Source organism: Mandrillus leucophaeus, unplaced genomic scaffold, assembly GCF_000951045.1.
Source record: "Mandrillus leucophaeus isolate KB7577 unplaced genomic scaffold, Mleu.le_1.0 Scaffold282, whole genome shotgun sequence".
NCBI classification, from domain to species: Eukaryota; Metazoa; Chordata; class Mammalia; order Primates; family Cercopithecidae; genus Mandrillus; species Mandrillus leucophaeus.
Genome location: NW_012102943.1, coordinates 2,682,102 through 2,705,079, shown reverse-complemented (window position 1 = coordinate 2,705,079; position 22,978 = coordinate 2,682,102). Strand labels below are relative to the sequence as shown.

The window sequence follows — 22,978 nt, the reverse complement described above, 5'->3', positions numbered from 1 at the left end:
AAAGATAAATGACAATTTTAAGTATAGGAGGTATACATTATTCCTAAACTGCATTAAAAAACAGACTAAATTCTTTTGTCTTCCTTATAACAGAATTCACTCTGCTACACATTTCTGATGTTCTGGAGTTTTAAAATACCTGTTGTAATTGATTCTTTCCCCAGCTGGTAGATGGTCTGCATTCAGCACCACTGAGTCACAGCAACGCTGTATTCTTCTAGGTCTTCTAATAGTTGTGCTATCATCCAGATGATCTAACAAGTTGCAGAATCTGAAGGTCCAGCAGTCTTGGAGACATGGACTTTAGATGACCACAAATAAACTCTTGCACTTTCATCAGCATTTCCTGTTGGGTTATTTAGATCTTTCCAGCTTTACTGTCCACAGTAAAAAAAAAAGCTGGCAAAAATTCAAGATTTCAGCAAGAAGATGCAGTTCCCTGGTACTTCTTAGAAAATTCAGAGCCGTGTGTTCAGACTGTCCAGGTATTTCAAGATCTTTCCTGTGATTTGGGTGTGCTGCTAAGTGACCAGCACATTCCTAGCAGCAATTGGTGAAGTCAGAAAAAGTCAAAACTAGACATCAATGGTAGATGCAGCCCAGCAAAACTGGAAGGTAATTCAAGGAAGACTGTGGACTTCCTTGTCCACATGGTAGGACAATGTGATAGAAAATAATATTTGTAATCTCCTCTGAATGTCAACACTTTGATAGCTATCTATATTATTGATAAAACTCCGCTTAGTAACTATGGTTAGGGTAGTAAACAAATGAGTTAAGATGATGAGAGTACAGAATAGTAGAATTATGCAAGAATCCACCTTTGGGTTCACTACCTTCTGAAATTCTCCCCCACCTCTGCCCTCAATTAAAGAAACACTGAACTTCATTAGATTTTGAATGTCCTAAAAATATTTCATTTTCCTTTACTTATTTTTAATATCTTGAAAAATACTTTATTGATAATCACATATAGTCAAAGGGAGTTAAATAAATTTCGAAGTGTGTTGGGTGTGACTCTTATGTATTTTTCTTCTGAACATGAATAAAAACAGTATTATAATCTTGTAGTAATTGAACATTAAAAACTAGTACAGATAATAATTGGCATAAAGAGAAACTTTTTTTTTTTGAGACAGAGTCTTGCTCTGTCACCAGGCTGGAGTGCAGTGGCGCGATCTCAGCTCACTGCAACCTCTGCCTTCCCAGGTTCAAGTGATTCTCTTGCCTCAGCCTCCTGAGTAGCTGGGACTATGGGCGCACGCCACCACGCCCAGCTAATTTTTGTATTTTTAGTAGAGGCGGCAGCTAATTTTTGTATTTTTAGTAGAGGCGGGGTTTCACCATGTTGGCCAGGATGGTCTCGATCTCTTGACCTTGTGATCCGCCCGCCTTGGCCTCCCAAAGTGCTGGGATTACAGGCGTGAGCCACTGCGCCCAGCCGAGAAAAGTCTTTGGTTGGGTATTGGAATGGAGTATTTGAAAAGATCTAAAGAATATAAGGAAGACAGAAGTCTGCCTATTATTTAATAGGCCCACATTAGCTAGATAAGCCAGACTTAAAGAATCTTTAAACATTCTTAGTAAGTTATTAAAACAACACCTTTTACTGAAGAAAGACATATTTTTCAAAGATAACCATATAAAACATTAATAAATGCTACCATTTTGGGGATTTTCCTACATTAGAGATTTACTTGCTTAAAATACACTTATGAAACTTAGTTCAGTAATACTAAATCCTCTGAAAGTGAAGAGTAATAAAATGCATTTAAAAAGTACCTTCTAAAAATTCCTTGTTGTGACACAGGGTCTCATCTGTTGCCCAGGCTGGAGTGCAGTGGCATGATCATAGCTCACTGCAGCCTCAACCTCCAGGGCTCAGGTGATACTCCCAACTCAGTCTCTCAACACAGGTGGGATCACAGGCACTCACCACTATGCCTGGCTTTTTTTTTTTTGGGGGGGGGGTAGAGGGAGGGTTGTGGGTGGGATGTTGGAGGGAGCTGGGACAGGGTCTTACTATGTGGCCCAGGCAAGTCTAGAACTCCTAGGGTCAAGCAATCCTCCTACCTCAGCCTCCCAAATGTGTTGGAATTATAGGCATGAGCCACTGAGCCTGTCCTAAAGTTTTTAACTAGAAAAACCTAGTAGGATGTTTTCCTCATTATTAAAAGGATTTATTGGGATCAACGAATCATTGAGTTGTATGAGTTCCTTTTTTTTTTTGAGACACAGTCTCACTCCATCACCCAGACTGGAGTGCAGTGGTGCAATCTTAGCTCACTGCAACCTCCACCTCCCAGGTTCAAGTGATTCTCCTGCCTCAGCCTCCCAAGTAGCTGGGACCACAGGTGCACGTCACCACATCTGGCTAATTTTTGTATTTTTTGTAGACATGGGTTTTCACCATGTTGGCCAGACTCTCAAACTCCTGGTCTCAAGTGATCTGCTTGCCTCAGCCTCCCAAAGTGCTGGGATAACAGGCGTGAGCCACTGCGCCCAGCTGAGTTACTTCTTAAATAAAAAACCACTATAGTGGACCTTAAAAGCCTATGCTTTTAAATGCCCTTGTTACTCAGAGACTGGAAGCAGGAGTAACATAGAGCAATTGTTTTCAAACTCCAGAATTCCTAGGAGATTTCTTAAAGGATAACCTGCTGGGCTGGGGGTTAGAAGTTAGAGGAATATGTTCCTCATGCTTATTTCATGCCTAAGGCCCTAAGGTCAGCTATATTTTCATGGTTTATGCGGGTTTCATGTAAGATTTGTCTTGAGCACAAGATTTTGTATTAAAAAAGAAAGATGTTTCCAAGATGTCAAAGAGCAAAAAGAAGTCTGTGTTCTGTGAAGTGGCACTTTTCAGTAGCAATACAGATTTACTGCCTTAGAAGTGTATTTCTGAAAAGCAGTCAATGACATGTGATGTGTTTTATGAAAAGCCTAATTTTTAAAGTCGATGTTTATGTGAAAATTTGTATGACCATTGTCTCTAATGATGCTATAAAATTTTTATAAGATTTTAAGTTGCTTTCAAAAAAAATAGCTACAATACAAAATAAGGATTAAACAAGTTTAATTACAGTTCCCCCCTGCCCCCCTGCAAGGAAATATACTAACTCAGTGGATCCAACTTCTCATCTTTAAGACCTGGATAGGGCAGGACAAAAATTCTGCTTGTTTACTGAATAAGAGACACACAGTAAACTAACAAATAAACTAATTCAAAATAAGGTAATTCTTTCTGAAGTCTGCTGAATGCCCGAAGTAAAATGTTCTAGGTCAGATGAGACCTCAATCTAATTTTAGTTATAGAAACTGCAACTTGCGATGATCCTATTATCCCTGCTAGCTTTAGGCAAAATTGGTTTCATTTTGTGAGGAAAAGCAAATACACTATAGGTTGTCAGGTGTAACAAGTCCTTGGGTTAGAGACTCTACTTGGTCTTACCTAAATGGTAGGACTGTTTTTCAGTGACACTAGCTACATAACACATTATGAACTTCTTGGCACTATGATTAGTTACACAATGATTAAAACACTCAAAAGGGGCAATTATCCCAACTGAGATGCAGAGGCAGAGCACTGTGTGAACATTAGTGTTTGTTACCCTGAGTTTAAATGTCACCATCTGAAAAACCCGACGACAATAAACCTTCAACTTTGAATCTTTCCCAAATACAGAAACATGGAATAGAAGTATCTCAACTTCATTCCTAACAGATGAGCTGCTGGGATGAGGATGACATGAGTTAATATTTCTTGAAAAGTATCTTCAGATTAGAATCTATTTTTAAATTATAAAATAGTTTAAATACAACACTAAAAATGTGAAGCAAAGATTAATCTATAAAGGCCAAGTTCAGACTAGAGCAGTCATTCAGAAATTTAAAAATTAGAAACCAAGAGCCAAATCTTGCTTGCCCACTACTTCCAGAAAGTAGGCAGGTATCAGGAGGTAAGCCCCAGAAATGGGAAAAAAAACACAAAACATGAAAATGGGAGTCAAACTGTACAGCAACAGGGTGCCCTAACAGTTCTACTCCTTACAGGCAGTAAGAGTGCCAGAGAAAGGAAGAAAGGAAATAGACTAGTGGTTTCAACGGCATTTGCCCCAGTTATCTTCAATTTGCAAGGCCTGACTGCAGACTTCAATTCCACATTAAACCCTGGGAGCCTGATATTTGCAACACTGTAAAAAATCAAGCCAAAAACAAAGGAATCGTTTTGAAATTAAGATCATATGTAGTTAAACTGCAAATGAAAGAATTATTTTTGTGACTAGAAAAGATGTGCTGAGCTTTGCGTTTATTTGAGCATTGAAGAGAGAAAATGAGATGCTCTGCAACTGAGAAGATAGACACTTCGGGGGGTCATGCCAGACTCACCTCTTGAAATTACGTCATGTTCACAATTTTCCATTTTAAATGCTAAAGCATTAACATGCAAAATAAAAAAATCTTAACATTGTTAGTCTGAAATAAAGTCAAAATATGGCTAACCAAATTCATTATTAGGAATCAACAAGTGTTAGGTCTAGGATTTTGGATTGATTGATTATATTATATTCCCAACACCAAATTTTTGGAAAGGGGGTTAATGAATGAGTAAAAAGGATGCAGTTGTTAAAAAATGACCCAAAATCCCAAGAGAAATGATATAAATATACACACATATATGTATATAGAAATACATATACATATATATGAACAAGGACATTTGGGTTTAAAGTTAGTAGTCAAATTTTCCAAGGACGTCTTTTTTTTTTTTTTTAACACAGAGCCAAATTTTATGTATTTTAAAACCACCTCCTTGATCTAACACTGTTAGAAATGAATGAATTACCCAATTTTGTATTGAATTTTTTCCCTGTAACGTCACTTGGTTCTTGGCTACTAACCTTTCATGTTACTCTTGGTTTTGTCAGTTTGCTTGCCTGTGGGGGTTTGGGCCTGCTGACCCTGCCCACTGGAAGAGGCTGCCTGCTGTGCTGCTTTCTGCTTTAACATTGTCCAATCAAACGTGTAGTCATATTGATGGTTCAGGGTCCTGGAAAACATAAAATATTTTATGTTAATCCTTTAATAACAGAGCCCAGTTATATAACCTACTAACTTTTTTTTTTTTTTAGACGGAGTCTCGCTCTGTCCCCCAGGCTGGAGTGCAGTGGCGCGATCTCAGCTCACCACAAGCTCTGCCTCCCGGGTTCACGCCATTCTCCTGCCTCAGCCTCCCGAGTAGCTGGGACCACAGGCAACCGCCACCATGCCTGGCTAATTTTTTTTTGTATTTTTAGTAGGGACAGGGTTTCACCATGTTAGCCAGGATGGTCTCGATCTCCTAAACTTAGGATCCGTCTATCTCAGCCTCCCAAAGTGTTGGGATTACAGGCATGAGCCACAGCGCCCGGCTTTATAATCTACTAACTTTTTAAGACAGTGAGAGCATTTCTTCACACAACGAATATTTCCTCAAGTGTGGCAGCTTCTAAAATATTTCTCTTATGTATAAAAAAGACAGCATGAAAACTGAAACATCAAGTCAAGCTGTCAGTTATCTACGGGAATACTCGTAAGAGGAGGTACTTCCTAAAAACAAGAGTAAATATTCAACTGGAAGTTTGGTTATAAGATGTCTGACTGGTGCCTTGGGAAGACACTTTTCTGGGGTTAAAGGATTACCTCAATTCTCTCTCTTTCTTTCTTTTTTTTTTTTTTTTGAGACAAAGTTTTGCTCTTATTGCCCAGGCTGGAGTGCAGTGGTGCAATCTCGGCTCACTGCAACCTCCGTCTCCCAGGTTCAAGCAATTCTGCCTCAGCCTCCTGAGTAGGTGGGATTACAGGCGCCTGCCACCATACCCGGCTAATTTTTGTATTTGTAGCAGAGACGGGGTTTCACCATGTTGGCCAGGCTGTTCTCGATCTCCTGGCGTCAGGTGATCCACCCCCATCAGCCTCCCAAAGTGCTGGGATTATAGGTGTGAGCCATTGTGTCCGGCAGATTACTTTCTGTTTTTCTCTCTTTTTTTTTTTTGAGACAGAGCCTCACTGTCACCCAGTTGGAGTGCATTGGCGGGATCTCGGCTGAATGTAACCTCCACTTCCCAGGTTCAAGAGATTCTCCTGCCTCAGCCTCCCAAGTCGCTGGGATTAAAGGCGAGCACCACCTCACCTGGCTAATTTTTGTATTTTGATGGGGCTTCACCATGTTGGGCAGGGTGGTCTCGAACTCCGGACCTCAAGTGATCTGCCTGCCTTGGCCTCCCAAAGTGTTGGGATTACAGGCGTGAGCCACCGTACCTGGCTGGATTACCTCAATTCTTATTCTCTTCCAACTAAGAGTTTGAGCCACATGTAATCTATTTCCCCCCGCTTTTTCAAGACCAGTTCTGGGTTGTGCCTAAGGAACCCTACCCGAGTTTAGGACTGCTACCACTTGATTAGACTCCATGACTATGTGATATTTTAATTGCTTTTCTATTTGGTACTGTAACAAAGTTGGAGAGTTCCAGAAGGCACTGACAGCCACTTATATCTAATATGAATTATAACTATTCTGGAAAAGTTACATTCTACTTTGAGTATGATTCAACTCTCCACTCCAAACTAAAATCACCTATTTACACTGCAAATAGAAAAATGCCAAATTAGTCCCAAATAAATCAGTTTCTTAAATCTTTTATTCATGTTAGTCAGATCTGCTTTACTTTAGTATTTATCAGAATGAATTTGTTAGGTAAATTTAACCAATTTCCCTCACAGAGTTTATAATCTTAAAATACCTTAAAAACTGACCTGAAAAGAATGCGGAATAGCTGCCTCAGATACATGTAATCTGGGGCTTCCTCAAAGCGTAGCCCACGACAATAGTTTAAGTACATGGCAAATTCTGCAGGAAACCCCTATAAGTTCAAGGGTTAAAACAAAGTTAAAAACAAACATTTCAAGATAGAAAAATAAATGCATTTAAGTACAAGCAAAAAGATATTTTTGGGTGAGATATTTTACCATTTCACAGGAAGATATGAGAGCTAAAATGATGGCTTGGTCTCCTCATAAATTTAAATAAAATTTCATGACTCTACCTACCCTATTATGTACAATATTAGTAGAAGAAATACATATGCTTTTCCCATATGTGCTTGTCCTATACAGTACTATGTTCTTAAATAACTTACATAGCCCACTTGTTAAAATTTGTCATTTCATCAAAGCCCCGCCTCTTCATAAACTTTTTTTTTTTTTTTTTTTTAAAGACAGGGTCTCAATCTGTCTCCCAGGCTGGAGTGCAGAGGTGTAATCTCAGCTTACTGCAACCTCCACTTCCCAGGCTTCAAGCGATCCTCCAACCTCAGCTTCCTGAGTAGCTACGACCACAGGCACAAGTCACCATGCCCACTTAATTCTTTGTATTTTTTAGTAGAGACAGGGTTTCGTCATATTGCCAAGGATGGTCCCAAATTCCCAGGCTCAAGAGATCTGCCACTCTTGGCCTCCTCGGTCTCCCACAGTGCTGGGATTACAGGTGTGAGCCACCGTGCCCAGTCTTCAGAAGCTTTGAAATGGTTGCATGATATTCTACCTAGTATACACATCATTAACTTGTTCTTTATAACTGAACATTTAGATGTATTCTAATTTTTCTCTATTATTAATAATACTGCTAAGTACATCTATGGGTATAGAATTTTTCCACTTAGCTCCTTAGGAAAGATTCTCAACAATGTATAAACATTTTCAAGCCTCTAGGTATTTATTAGTCACCAAAAGGATTCCCCAATCAGCAATGTGGAAATACAAAATATTAAAAGAGCACAAACCTCTATATCTCCTCTCCTAGAGTAAATGCCAATGTGGAGAGTGGTAAAGTTAAAGGAGGCAGTCTCTTTCTACGTTATGATTTTGAGAAATTTCTCATGTCCTGGAGTTAGGAAGGATAGAATGGAAATGCTTGCAACATTTTTTATTGATTGCACTGATATAAATTGGGTGACCACTTGAAACATATACATGTTAAAAGATGTAAAATAATACATATTATACATCTTTCTAAAACTCAACATTTATATACATTTATGGCCTGTGTTAATGGGAAACAGCATGACAATGAGACTGAAAACAATCTCACCACTTTATAATCACTATTTTAACTCTCACTGATTTCTTCCCTCAACTATTTATTTGTATACTGCTTTGTACTTAATTTCAGGTATGTAATTCTTTCTTGTCTGAAAGACCATATGGCCTTCTTTTTATGGAAGAGATCATGGTTATTCATCATGACACAAATACCTCTCTATTCTAAACTCAATTGCCTTTCTATGAAGTTGAAAATTTCAGAAAAAATGAGTGTGATTCAAACTGTCTTCTGTATTCCTGTATTGTTGGAGGGTTGCTATTTTGGATTGCTCCAATCTGTCTGCATGTTTCCCTGTTCCTTAATGTACTAATTGTTGATAAACTTTCTCTTCCAGCACTAGTTTAGGGTAAGGAGAATATTTCTTACTTTTTCTTATAGATTAATGAGGTTCTATTGAAAATGCTTACCTGCCCTGCTTATTTTCCCCCAATTTTCAACAGATTAGAGAGCCCTAACAAACCAGAAACTTATAAAACACCTATTTTACTTACTTAAAATGTTTATTTAACTTATTTTTTATTATTTTACTTATTTTTGTTGTTGTTGAGACTCTGTCACCCAAACTGGACTGCAGTGGTATAATCTTGGCTCACTGCAGCCTCGACCTCCTGGACTCAAGCATCCTGCCCCAGCATCCCCAAGAAGCTGGGATTACAGGCATGCGTCACCATGCCAGGCTAATTTTTGTTATTTTTTGTAGTGATGGGGTTTCACCATGTTGCCTAGACTGGTCTTGAACTCCTGGGTTCAAGCGATCCACCCACCTCGGCCTACCAAAGTGACTACAGCTGTGAGCCACTGTGTCTAGCAAAAACACTTATTTAAAAAGACCCCATGTTAAAAGCCCTTGTTAAAGATATTTAGAATAATAAAAATGTACATTTAAAATGGTGAATAGCTACCTAACTCAATGTTACAAGTTTCAGAGCCAGCAAATAAAATGTTCCTTTTTCTTCTTGGATCATTCATTCATTTATTCACTCATCTGAGACAGAGTCTTACTCTGTCACCCAGGTTGGAGTGCAGGGGCGCAATCTCAGATCCTTGCAAGACAGCCAAGATTGCACCACTGCAACTGGCGCCTCTTGGGCTCAAGTGATCCTCCTGCCTCAGGCTCCTGAGTGGCTGGGACCACAGACATGCATCACCGCACCCAGCTAATTTTTGTATTTTTGGTAAATAAGGGATTTGACCATGTTGCCCAGGCTGGTCTTGTGGAAATTCTCGGCTCAAGTGATCCACCCACCTTGGCCTTCTAAAGTGCTGGGATTGCAGGCGTGAGCCACTGTGCCCAGCTGGATCATTTATCTATTAACGTAGAAATGGGGTTTCCCTATGTTGCCCAGGCTGGTCTTGAACTCCTGGGCTCAAGTGACCTACTGCCTTGGCCTCCCAAAGTGCTGGGATTACAGGCGTGAGCCATTGTGCTTGGCTTCATTTATGTTTTTTTAATATTCATCATGCATACTTACCTTACATAAAACTTCAACAGGCGTGGACATCTTCTTTTCACTAATCTTTTCATATTTTTGTTTCTTTGTTGCAGCCTGTGGAAAAGAATAAAATCAAAAAGATATACTCAGTGCTACTGAGAAGAACCTTAGTAGTTTAATGCACTAGACATATAAACATATACCTGTGAGATTCAAGAGAAATTTTAACCCAGAATTTAAAAAATCAAAGTATAATACATCTAAAAAATTTTTTTCCCAAACTGTTAACTTCTGATGTAAGTTCCTTCTCTAAGAACATAATTTTAGCTATAGGGAAAGGGTGAGTCTAATAGGAATATATGGATATTAGATTTAAATAAAAATGGCTGGGGCCAAAATTGAGAAGCATTTTCTTTCTTTCTATATATTTTTAAGAAGATGGGGTCTCACTATGTTGCCCAGGCTGGAGTGCAGTAGCCATTCACAGGCTCAGCAGTAATTCCCTGTGGCCTCCAACTTCTGGCCTCAAGCAATCCTCCTGACTCAGCCTCTCAAGTAGCTGGGACTACAGGTATGCATCATCATACCCAGCTGAAAAGCATTTTCTTTCCTTTTTCCTTTTCTTTCTTTCTTTTTTTTTTTTGAGACAAGGTCTCCCTCGGTTGCCCAGGCTGGAGTGCAGCTTACTGTAGCCTCGAACTCCTGGGCTCAAAGCAATCCTCCCAGGTCAGCCTCCTGAGTAACTGGGGCTATGGGCATGTGACACTATACCCTGCTATTTTTTTTTTTGAAGTAGAGGTGAGGTCTTGTCATATTGACCAGGCTGGTCTTGAACTCCGGGGCTCAAGTGATCCACCCGGCTGGGCCTCCCAAAGTGTTGAAGATTACAGGCATGAGCCACTATGCTTAGCCTGAAAAGCATCTTCTTAACCCATGTTCAACACAAGGGCAAAGGCATCAGATTAATACAAAAAAAAGTTTGTTCATCAATTAGTGACATTAATAAATGGAGTTAACTGTGTAAGTCACAATATTTTTCTAAAGTGAAAATACTCATATTGGATAAAGCCACCTACCCAAGGACTGAGCACTAGCTCACAGTCACTCAATCAATACAGGTATTTCTTTAAAGAACAGGTAAGGTACAAAAATAGCCATTAAAATTTAGGACACACCAACAGTGGTGACTCACACCTATAATCCTAGTACTTTAGGATGCTGAAGTGGCAGAATTGTTTGAGCCCAAGAGTTTGAGACCAGTCTGGGCAACACAGTGAGGCACTGTTTCTACAAAAAAAATTTAAAAATTAGCTGGGCATGGTGGCATGTTCCTGTAGTCCCAGCTACAGGTAGGAGGCTGAGAGGTAGGAGGATTGCTTGAGCCCAGGAGGTTGAGGCTGCAGTGAGCCACGACTGTGTCACTGCACTCCGGCCTGGGCAACAGAGCATGACCATTCCCTGTGCCCCCACCCCCACCCAAAATTAGGACACGGTGATTTATCATTAACACACACTCACAAAAGTAATGGTAAACTCCTAGCTAATAGAAACAAAATGTTAGGACATGTGTTGCTGGATAAACAGGTTTTGCTGTACATAAAAACATACATTTTCAACATAATGGCAACATATTAACGTGAGAAAGTCTCCACCTTTCTTAGTCCATGTCCACTTCCATCTGGATAGAGCTAGTGGCTACCAGTGGGTACCAGCTTACTGTCTCTCAGAGGACACTGTTCTTCAGCTGAACTAAGTTCTTACTAAAATGATCTGGTTTCATTTTCCCAAATAAAAGGTAAAAAGTAAATTAAGGTTAATTCTTTATTATCTCAGAAAAATCTCAGACTTAGAAAGGACCTTAAATCTTATCTTCTCCAATATATATTTTTATTCTAAAAAAGAGACAGAAAAATCTGATAACGTGAGTCTGGTTTACCTTTAGCCCTTGCCATGGCAGGCTGGTTCTATTAAAATACATCAAAACATATCCTAATGATTCCATGTCATCTCGGCGACTAGAAAAGAGAACGTAACTTTATAAACTGGAAATATTATTACGAAAAACATATGAAAGAAAGCCAAATACCCAGGAAAAATGTTCCCAAATGAGGAGGGAACACTATTTGGTGTCTTACGCAAGAAGCTACTTATTTAAGGTGATTTTAAAAAGTTTGTGTGCTACCTACCTCTAAACAAAACTTTTCCCATAGAATCCAAAATAAGACAAACAACTATCTTACAATTTAATTTTAAAAGAAGAAAAAGGATTTGGCTAAACAACCCTCTAAATGAGCTTAATGAACCAAGCAGGATGACATTCCTATGTTTTGCAGAAACTCATTTTAAAAACTTCAGGAGCACTGAAAAGGAGTTACGACTTAAACTAATTGAACATCTATATGAATGTATTCATGCATACATATCTATATATACATACATACAAATATATATTTAGAGATATATATATTTAAGGGTAGGTGTAGGTAATGCCTTGGCGTACGGAAAAAGTGACATTACAGTTTAACCTAGAGTATTCAGATATTCATGGATATTTCTTAAGCCTGAAATTCTTGGTATGAGGTTGTTTAACCTGGAGGCATATCATTGCTTTTTCCCACTAATTACTTCTATGCTTGTTTTAAGGAGCGAAAAGTGACCGTAAAAGATGAAAGGAACTTGAAACTCTAGAACTCATGTGAAGAAACAGGAAGAGAGCAGAGACTGTGACACTTTTTTACTTTAAACTAGATCATACTAATTTACATATTTGAGTGAAGTATAACAGGAGATGGTCCATCAACCCACTTTTGGTTTATTAGGATACTGATAACATTTTCCTTTCAAAAATAAATAATGCATTCTTCCCAAACTCAACGTGAATTACTAAAGTATACAAAGTCCCGAATAGCTTCAAAAATACATGTACTATCTTCAGCTGCAACAAGAAACGCCAACATTGCACTTATGCTTCTAACTTTATATCACACAGTATTTTCCCCCCAAGAGACAACCTTCAACAACAACAAAAAATTCAAAAGATCTCATTTAACGGTCTTCTCTACACTGTCTAAAACAGCAGGTAAAATGATTAATAAGCATCCTTCAAATTCTCAGCCAAGAAACATCCTCAGACATTGTAAGAAACTGAAATATTTCAAAAACCCATTGATGGCTTCTGCTGTGGCTACGATAAGCACATTCCATTTTCAAACTTACCTCTGCTCAATACCAAGATGTGCATTGATGCTAGCATATCGGGCAGTGCCAGTGAGGTTTTTATCTTCTCTGTATGGTATGTGTTGCCTTGTCCTGTTGTCTCTGTACTTTTTGGCCAAACCAAAATCAATAAGGAATAACTTTAAAAGAGAAATACAGAAACATTAGGTTTCCAACCTTGTTCAATTAAACTGCTTCTTATTCATTAAACGGTATCTAATCTACGCATTCAAATATATCAAAATAAAGTATCCTAAGTATTAATAGAGCAGATAATGAACAGACTTAACACCCCACCCCCATAAGTTTTTACTAGTCTTCATCAATAAATCAAGTTAAAAAAAAAAAGTCTAGTAGTTTATCCTTGTCATCTGCAGATTTTGCAGGCCCATTTCATTACATACTCAGGAGCCTGTCTTTATAAAGAAAGAAACATATACATGCCTGACAGCAGAAGCAACAAGTGTGCTATCTGTCATAACACCTGATAGTCTATACACCTGTTACTACTGGTAAACAAACATGAGATTTCAAAATCTAGATATAATGGCCGAGTGCGGTAGCTCATGCCTATAAACCCAGCATATTGGGCGGCTGAGGCAGGCGGATAACTTGAGGTCAGGAGTTTGAGACCAGCCTGGCCAAACATGGCAAAGTCCCATCTCTACAAAAAATACAAAAATAGCCAGGCGTGGTGGCACATGCCTGTAGTCCCAGCTACGCAAGACGCTGAGGCAGGAGAATTGCTTGAACCCGGGAGGCAGAGGTTGCAGTGAGCCAAGACCACGTCACTGCACTCCAGCCTGATCACAGAGCAAAACTGTCTTTTTAAAAAAAAAAAAAAAAAAAAAAAAAAAAATTCCAGATATAAGCTATCTGAACTCTTCCCTCCTACAAAGGCCACTCTTAAATGTGCCAACAGAATGCTTGTTATCTACTCTAAAAGTCTGACATTGCCAATGAAACCAAGACTTTTTATTAATAAAAACTACTACTTAGCACTGACACTATACACGTGGGTCAGGTTAAACTTCTAGAAAATTTGACAAGTTGATATAAAAATCCCCCCAAAAAGCACTTAGCATTTAAATCAAGGTGGCTTACAATTAGCAGTTTAAGTGAGCTAACTAAAAACAAAACTAGTGTTTAGAACAAAATAACGTTTAATGTTATCATGTCTATATGGTACTCAGGGAATAAGGTATTCATTTATAACGTAGCTAATTGTATGTAATTCGAGTTTACGCTCCAGAACTTAAGCCTTTTAAAAGCAAATAATTATTTTTATGAAAAAGAAACCCAAAACATATTCATATTTACCTACCATATGAAAAGAAATAATCTTTACTTAAAATTTTGGCTTTTGTCATAAAATCACCTATTTGCTGTATTTTAATAAAAGTTAATCTACAGATATTAAGCTAGGCAGGTCTATGTGCCCTCACACTATATAGCCCTAGTCTATTGTGCTCCTAGTTAGTCCTAAATTTTGTAGTTCTTCTCTCCATTAGGCTATTGGGTCCCTTTTGACAGTTTATAATTTGTGATGTGCTGGGAAACTCGATCACCTAACCTGCAGATTTCATGTCAATAAATAAAGCAAGTTACTGATTTACGTTATAAAGATCTGACCAGGTACCTCTCTTAGGAAGATGAGTAACATCTATTTCAGCCAAGCATTATAACCTATTCTCAATTATACTTTGGACAGTAAAGACACTGACAGTTGAGCTTCAGTCACCAGGTCAACAACGAGATACTGATTTTTACTTAGTCTACTATAAAAGAATGAAGATTAAATTATTAGTAAATGTTAACTGGATGAAGACTCTCTTAAGTAAAAAGATTAAACTCCCTTCCTAAGCAATCAAGTAATTACAGGAAAATGTGTGTTGTAAAACACTAAGAAATAAAGCTCATACTTTACGTTTCTCTTGATATGAAAACCAGATCAGTACACAAATATTAAAATGAGCAAAATACATTTGTTAAGCAAACAAAAATGATGATTAAGTTCTGCAGATTCATAGTGAAAAGAAAACATGGGGAAAATAAACACAAAAGGACATTCAGCTTCATGGCATTTTAAAATATCTCTAAGAAATACGTAGACATTGAATAAAGAGTGATTAGTACACAGAATTTCCTCCAGTTCACATTTTCTAGGACTGTTTCCTTTGGTACTTTAAAATGAAGGACAAAAGGGAAGAGCTCTGACATGAGTATGTCTAACAGTTTATTCATGTCTAAATCTATATTCAATAGCTCCATTTGTGACTCAATAACCAGATACTTTCTCACAACCAAAAGACTGCTTTATAAAAAGTCAGTGTTCACTGGAGAGTGCTTTCCTCCCACAATGCTAAAGGAGGAAATCTTATTTATCAAGAAAACTACAAATATGTAAACACGATCTTCTTAAACATCTCAATCTAAAAACAAAAATCTAAAGAGCAAATAATTTTAAATGTTCTCCTTTTATAAATACTGAAAATACATCAGGAAAAAAATGTTACTACTGAACAAAGATAGCCTATTCTCAGTAAACAACTGAAAGGAAAACTACTTGAAATTAAAAAAGGAAATAAAACTCTTGGTGGTTCATTACCTTCAGGTACCTATCAAGCTTCTTTAGTAGCTCTCTGTATGCTTTGCTGTTTAAAACTAATAAATATAAACATATAATGGAAGTGTTTACATGAAACCACATGATGCCAAAGATACAACCAAAAAGCTGTAAATATGTAAAGGCAGAACCAAATGAGGAAAAGTCAGTACCAAATAAGCATAAGATAATGCATTTTTATTATACGCTTTTATGTGCAAAGACACACGTACTTCCTTCAATGGGTCAAGCAACTTTTCTGTGGGTTTTTACTGACTACATGTTATAAGTAAAATGTGCGTCCATTTTAAACAATGCAGTCTATTCTTCAAAGGCACAGGGAACTGAGTTGATAAATAGAGGATAATTTGACCGGGCGCAGTGGCTCACGCCTACAATCCCAGCACTTTGGGAGACCAAGGCAGGTGGATCACTTGAGGTCAGGAGTTCAAGACGAGCCTGGCCAACATGGTAAAACCCCATCTCCACTAAAAATACAAAAATTAGCTGGGCATGGTGGTGTGCACCTGTAATCCCAGCTATTCAGGAGGCTGTGGCAGAAATGCTTGAACCTGGGAGGTGGAAGTTGCAGTGGGCCGAGATCACGCCATTGCACTCTACGCTCTAGCCTGGGCAACAGAGTGAAACTCTGTCTCAAAACAAAACGAACAAAACAAAACAAAACACCAAAAACAAAAAACAAAACAAAATCAAAAACCAAAAAAAGCAGGGAGATAATTCCATAATTCCATTCACTAGAGGCACGTTTTCTTCAAAATCACTGTTGCTAATTTTAGTGTTTAGTACTTGCAGCAATTTTTTTTCCTAACCAGGGGTCATAATTTCCCCTGCCCTTCTAAAATATTCACAAGGTCATTTTACTAAAAACCTAGCTAACCTGTATGTACAAAATCTAAACAATTTAATACAACTTTCTATGTAAATTATTAAATGATGCTACGAAATGTAAGCAAAATATGTGAATGGGTAAGTAAAAATGAGGCACTATAAAACTAGAGTTTTATTCTTATAATATGCCTAATGATCCACCATCTACTGTCTTCCCCCCACCCCTTATCTAACTAGTCACAATACTTGGTACTTCTTTGCCTGAATAAAAATAACTGAATTTCTGAAACCTTTTTTAATAGCTGGAGGTGGTTCCTGGAATAAAGTTGGGCAGTGTGGAAAAGGATTAAATGATTATCCAGATGATACATGTGGATAATTAAGGTATTACAAAGTATGTTTTTTGTTTTTTGATCACTCATGCCAATACTTCCTCTTCACTGTATACTAAACTGAATGATTAAGATTCATTTGCTTAGAAGCATGAACATTTATGAACTTAAATTTTGTGGAAAAAAAGCTATTTAACTTCAACAAAAGTATAAGAAAATATGAAGAGTTCTACTTACAAATTTAGAAAATCAGTAGGGTGTTTTATCCAGCCTGTCAAAAACTAAATTTAATATATTTCGAAGTATTACTAATGGTAATTTACCATATAGCTTGATAAGTGCTTAAGCTATGTTATTGTTCTATTGTTAAGAATGCAGTATCTTCTAGTTCCAGAGCATATAATGCTCTGTAAATATCCATTTGCTAGAAGTTGAGAATACAGACTGAGGAAATAAGTTCTAGAAACACTAGATCTGAAATCTGATCTACACTTACCTGAAGTTCCTTAGGGAAGGGGAAGAGAGGTGAGGTAGAATATATTCATTATACAGCACTGAAGAACTGAATTTAAATATATTTCGTGCATTAAGTTGTGTAACTCCAAATAAATTTTTAAAAACTAACAATCTATCTCAAGTTTACTATTAGGTAAACAATTTCAATACTAGACCAACATCATTTCCTCATATGTATGTTAGAGATCTAAACATAATATCCTATTTTCATTTAGCTTTTTTCTAAACTTTATAAATTTAAAGCAAAAGCCACAAAGAAATATCTTAGTAATGTTATGTTTGCCAAGTATGTCTGAATAATGCCAACGTAAGAGGTGCTTGAGCAAGATCTACATTCTCCAGAATTAAAACAAAACAAAAATCATCAAAATAAAACAATAAAAAAGAAAAGCACATGAATTTGGGATTGAGGTTGGAATAGGAGACAGTTTCAGACCTGGTTTAATCCTGAGAAAGATGGGTCCTGAGAAGTACTAACAGTCATGCTTCTTTTCCTCTTCCCCACTGGAGATTCTAAACACTAAACAGACAATAGAGGGTGGCAGTGCATCAAACAGTATTGCTTACATTGCAACAATGGCCGGCGCAGACAGGCAACACCGAGGCATTAGAGAAAGAACAGGGTAGCCAAATGCCATCCTTCTTCCACCAAGCACTGTAGCTTCTCAGTTTTCCAAATAAGAATCACATGCTCAAGAACATTTGAATTCTGGAAATTACTCAGGTTTTTAATGCCACTATTTTGTGTCACTGCCTGAAACAGGGATAGCAATGGTGACATTTGGCTCTTTAATTTTTTTAAGAAAAAATGGGGAATTTAGATCTGCAATCTTTGGTACCACAATCTGCCCTTCCCCCCCAAAAAAAGGTTGTACGGGGGAAAAAAATCTTCAGTAAGGAAGAGGTAGAAGGCATTTAGTCACCTTAAAATTTATTTTCGTAAGCATGCAGGGCTGATTACTGGAAGAGATGAGCAAATTCACTAAGATTGGAGTGGCCACTCCTAAATATCAAATTCAGAACAATTTTCCAAATAAGAAAATTTAACTTTAAAAATTGTCCTCAAAAGTCCCCCAAAACCTTTTTTTCCCCATGAATAGAAAACTACTGGAACAAGCTGACCAAAGAATCCAGTCTCATACAACTGGCATTCTTCAAACTACAATCCAGAAAACACTAAAAAGCAACTACTTAAACAAAACACTAATCTAAAATGTTCAAAAGCAGCATTTAGCATTTGAATCTTAGTTGAGTAAAACACTTTGCTTCTACCCCAGGGCCTCTCTAAAACAGTGTTAAACAGCAAGCAGCTCCACAAAATTATTTTTAATATCTGCAAGGAGAAAAGGAGACCTAAACCTCCTAAAAAGGTTTTCACCACTAGGTAACTTACACTTCCTTAAGACAACTATGTGATTAACAAGCTATTCTTAAGGGGGTTGTGGGGGGAAGGCAAAGTGATATCTAGGTCATCATTTAAATTTAAGGCAAAAACCATGTACTGCAATGTCAACGATGCAGAATAGGAATCACATGGTGATAATGGGTTTTTAGGGGGTAAGAAAACGGGAAGGAGAGGGCTGGGAAATGGCCAAGAAGATTGGAGTCAAATGGACAAAACTGCCCCAAAATTTAAGAACAGTAATTTTTTTTTCAACTGTATTACCAGGCTTTACAGTAATAAAAACCTGGATACTTCAGAGAAAAGCTACAAAATATTTTTTAATGCAACTTGGGAATGACAAGATATGTGTATATTTAAACACCTTTCATTATTTAAAGCTGAACAAAAATATTTAATTTCCTAAAACCTGATCAGACCAACATCAGTATCTCACATTAACAAATAACACCAATTCTAATGGTAATGGCTCCCAGTTGGCATTCATACAGGCAAACAAAGGTAAACATTTATAGCTAGACCTAAAAACACCAAACATTTCCTAATAGTTTAGTAAAACAAATGGGCATCTTCCTTCCAAAAACAAAACAAAAAAGCCACAAAAAACAAAAAAGCCCCCAAGTTGTCCTGAAGTTGAGAATTTCTATCAGATAGATCATCAGATCACAACATGCTTAGTGCATTGCCAATGCTGCCTGTCTGCCCGAGCTCAACATAGTATCGATAAAGAAAGCAATTCACTCAGTAAGACTAATCATTACAGAAAAAAATGTCAGCACAATTAGTTTCTAACTGCAATCATGCGCCGCTAGCTAAAACCCAATCACCCCATAAATTGAACCACTCTCAGAGACCCCAAATGAACGCTAGTTTTGTTGTATGAATGTTCATTTCACTTGTCTACATTTTCCTTTAAAGGGAGAGGAAGGGGTGGAGAACTCACCCAATTTGGCACCCAAGTAAAAAACTGTCAACTACTTTTGAAGCAGGCCCAAAAGTTATCCTTTTAAATACACAAATTCAAGGACTGAAGAATTCTCATTATCAACCATGCTCAGTCAGCAAATGTTAACACCATGGTGACAGATAAGTCAGTGTTCCCATACTGGCACAAGCACATATATTATAAAAACCCACACTTCAGAGCCAAAGGTTAAAATCTGGTTTTAAGCATTCAGGAAGAAAAGAATATGGGGGTTTTTGCTACTTTTGTGAATGAAAAATAGATACAACTGTTCAACAGTTAAATAACTTAGACAACTACAGTTCATTATACAGCCCTTAGAATTTTATATTTCCATATAGGTAACTAACCTCCGTTGGGTAAGTTGAAGAGAATTTATTTCAAGTTACTAAGTTAATGGAGTTAGCTGATTATCCTTATAGCACAATCTTTTAAAGCAACTGTCAACAGCAAATTCAACTTACTATGGCTTTTTAAAAGATTGAAAAGTTTACCAAAGCAATTCTTGTTGAAACTTTACTCTTTGTTCTTTCATGCAAAGAGCATTTGACTAACCTTATTACAGTGACGCCCAATACCCATTAGGAAGTTATCTGGTTTAATGTCTCTGTGTATAAAATTCTTTGTATGCACATATTCAATTCTACTGATCATCTGGAAAAAAAGGAACGGAGAGATAATTGAGTTAAGCAGTAAATGAAAAACAACACATTATTTCTTAAGTATTTCAATGTCTCAATTTTTAGAGTTCACAAAGACAGTGTTAGAAAAAATGAAATGGAAAGGACAACTAAGTTCTCCATTTATTTCTAGGTTAACGGGTATCTAAGCGCACACCTGCTGTGTCCTTTGGCTTCACCTTCTAGTATTAATGATTAAAACCATGGCAGGGTCTAATTCCACAGGAAGACTTGGTGTTTGTGATTTTCAAATAACAAAAGGAATACCTTTAGAATTGTTTCAGTTGCTACGATAAAGGAAATAAAATAAAAACCTTCCACACTCAATCCTAGGCCTTCTAAAGTAACCTGTTAAAATGGCCTGGTATTACCCAGACCTAATTCCATGCTATAAGATATACATACGCACACAGACACACATATATTTGGGAGTGGGGAATGTTGACAGATTGGCAGATAAAGCTGTAAGTAGTTGTTATAATTCTTATGTAATCTCATTTCAAAAGTTAAATATTAAATATGCCATTCTTAACAGCTTTCCTTAATCAATTTATTGGAAATCATGCAAAGTCAAACATTATAGCTCAAATATCCTTTTTAATGGCTACAGATATTTTGTGGTAGAGATGTTATGTCTTCCCCAACTCACAGTATTCTCAGATTGTTTTCCACTTTCTCCTCCTATAAATAATGCCATTAATAGACATGTATCTTTACTCACTAGTGCTTTTATTTCTATGGGCTTCAAACCCCATATAATTATGGGGAGTTGCTGGGTTGTATTTTTCATTTTGATAGATAATATCACACTGCCTTTCACAATAGGCTGTAACAATTTGGATTTACTCTTCTGGTTTTTTTTTGAGACAAGGCTTCACTCTGTCACCTAGGCTAAAGTGCATTGAAGTGACCATAACCCACTGCTGCCTCAACCTTCCAGGCTCCAGTGATCCTCACGCTTCACCCTCTGGAGTAGCTGAAACTGTAAGGTGCATGCCACCACACCTGGCTAATTTTTTTGCATCAGCTAATTTTTAATTTTTGGTAGAGACGGGATATCGTTATGCTGCCCAACTGCTCTCGAACTCCTGGGTTCAGGAGATCCTCCTGCCTCAACCTCCCAATGTGGTAGGATTACAGGCGTGAACTACCATGCCCGGCCTCGATTTAGGAGTAAATCCTTCCATGAGGAATTTTTTTTTTTTTTTGAGACAGAGTCTCACTCACTCTGCTGCCCAGGCTGGAGTGCAGTGGTGCAATCTCAGCTCACTGCAACCTCTGCCTCCTGGGTTCAAGTGATTCTCCCGCCTCAGCCTCCCGAGTAGTTAGGATTACAGGCACTTGCCACACGCCTGGGTACTTTTTTGTATTTTTAGTAGAGATGGAGTTTCACCATGTTGGTTTCGAGCTCCTGGCCTAAAATGATCCACCTGTCTTGGCCTCCCAAAGAGCTGGGATTACAGGCGTGAGCCACTGCGCCTGGCCCTTCTATGAGGATTTACTCTTCCATGTACTGTCAAGCTCCACTCTTTGCCTATTTTTCTTTCGGCCTATTGTCTTCTTGTTAGCTTTTAGGAGTTCTCATCATACAACAAACAATCTTTTATCTGTCATTATGTAAACAGATTTATATTAAGTATTTTTTATTTTGACTGTTTATGGCATTTCTTGTATACAATAGAAGTTTTTTTGTTTGTTTGTTTGTTTTTGAGACAGAGTCTCACTTTGTCACTCAAGCTGGCGTACAGTGGCAAGATCATGGCTCACAGCAGCCTCAACCTCCGGGGCTCAAGTGATCATTTCAGCTCAGCCCCCTGAGAAGCTGGGACTACAAACGTGCACGTGACCATGCCCAGATACTTTTTGTGGAAAGTAGGGTATCGTTATGTTGCCCAGGCTGGTCTCGAACTCCTGAGCTCAAGTGATCCTCCCACTTCAGCCTTCAGCCTCCCAAAGTGCTGGGATTGCTGGCATGAGCCACCACACCCAACCTCTATCTTTTCTGTAAGACACTTACTTAGAAGTTGTATTTTTAAATAGATTCCGTATCCAAAGACTGCCAACATTATCTTTCTGTCCATATGTTCTTGCTCTTCCCAGTAGTATGTGTTAGGATTCTATTTTTTATTTGTCCCCATTTTCCCCAGAGCTTTTATTATCATGAATACACAGATTCTAAATTGTACTCTTCTACCTTGACGAATGTCTTCTGAAGCCAAACCAGTAATCTCTGGCTTAAACAACTTACACCTGTTACCTATCATCTGCAGAGCAAGACTTAGGTGTTAACTACCTTAAATGAAAGCTTTCTTGTATCTCCCTTCCTCAGAATTACATTTTTTCACATTTGTCACCTATGTACCCAACAGAGACTTCTACAACTCTACAACAAGGATGGAACATCTTATTTTTCTATCTTTCTTTGTTAGACTCTAAGTTTCTTTCTAGAGGGAAGAGACTAATTCTTATTTTTGCCACCCCAACCCCCAGCACTAAGTACAGTGGTAGGATCTCAACACATGTTCAATGTATGGATGCTTATGTGTTACTGAACAAACAAAATATAAGCCATAACTCTTTTATTAGGATTCACTCATATATGTTAGTTAAAACGTATTAGGCCAGGCGCGGTGGCTCACGCCTGTAATCCCAGCACTTTGGGAGGCCAAGGCGGGCGGATCATGAGGTCAGGACATCGAGACCATCCTGGCGAACACGGTGAAACCCCCTCTCTACTAAAAATACAAAAAAATTAGCCGGGCGTGGTGGCGGGCGCCTGTAGTCCCAGCTTCTAGGGAGGCTGAGGCAGGAGAATGGCGTGAACCTGGTAGGCGGCGGAGC

General features: G+C 38.0%; 1 protein-coding gene across 5 annotated transcripts in view; it reads right to left on the bottom strand.

Annotated features, from left to right (window-relative positions):
• Positions 1-22,978, bottom strand: part of CSNK1A1 (casein kinase 1, alpha 1) — a 66,589-nt gene that overhangs the window by 6,195 nt on the left and 37,416 nt on the right. The window contains exons 4-10 of one of the 5 annotated variants that reach the window (XM_011985380.1): positions 20,013-20,111; positions 17,528-17,611; positions 12,790-12,929; positions 11,510-11,588; positions 9,613-9,687; positions 6,796-6,902; positions 4,902-5,050 (exon numbers count right to left, since the gene is read on the bottom strand). In XM_011985380.1, the coding sequence (XP_011840770.1) occupies positions 4,902-5,050; positions 6,796-6,902; positions 9,613-9,687; positions 11,510-11,588; positions 12,790-12,929; positions 17,528-17,611; positions 20,013-20,111 (733 nt within the window). Of the gene's footprint in view, positions 1-2,668; positions 3,151-4,292; positions 5,051-6,795; positions 6,903-9,612; positions 9,688-11,509; positions 11,589-12,789; positions 12,930-17,527; positions 17,612-20,012; positions 20,112-22,978 lie in introns of those variants that run through there. The other 4 variants (XM_011985382.1, XM_011985384.1, XM_011985381.1 and 1 more) reach the window with 4 other exon arrangements.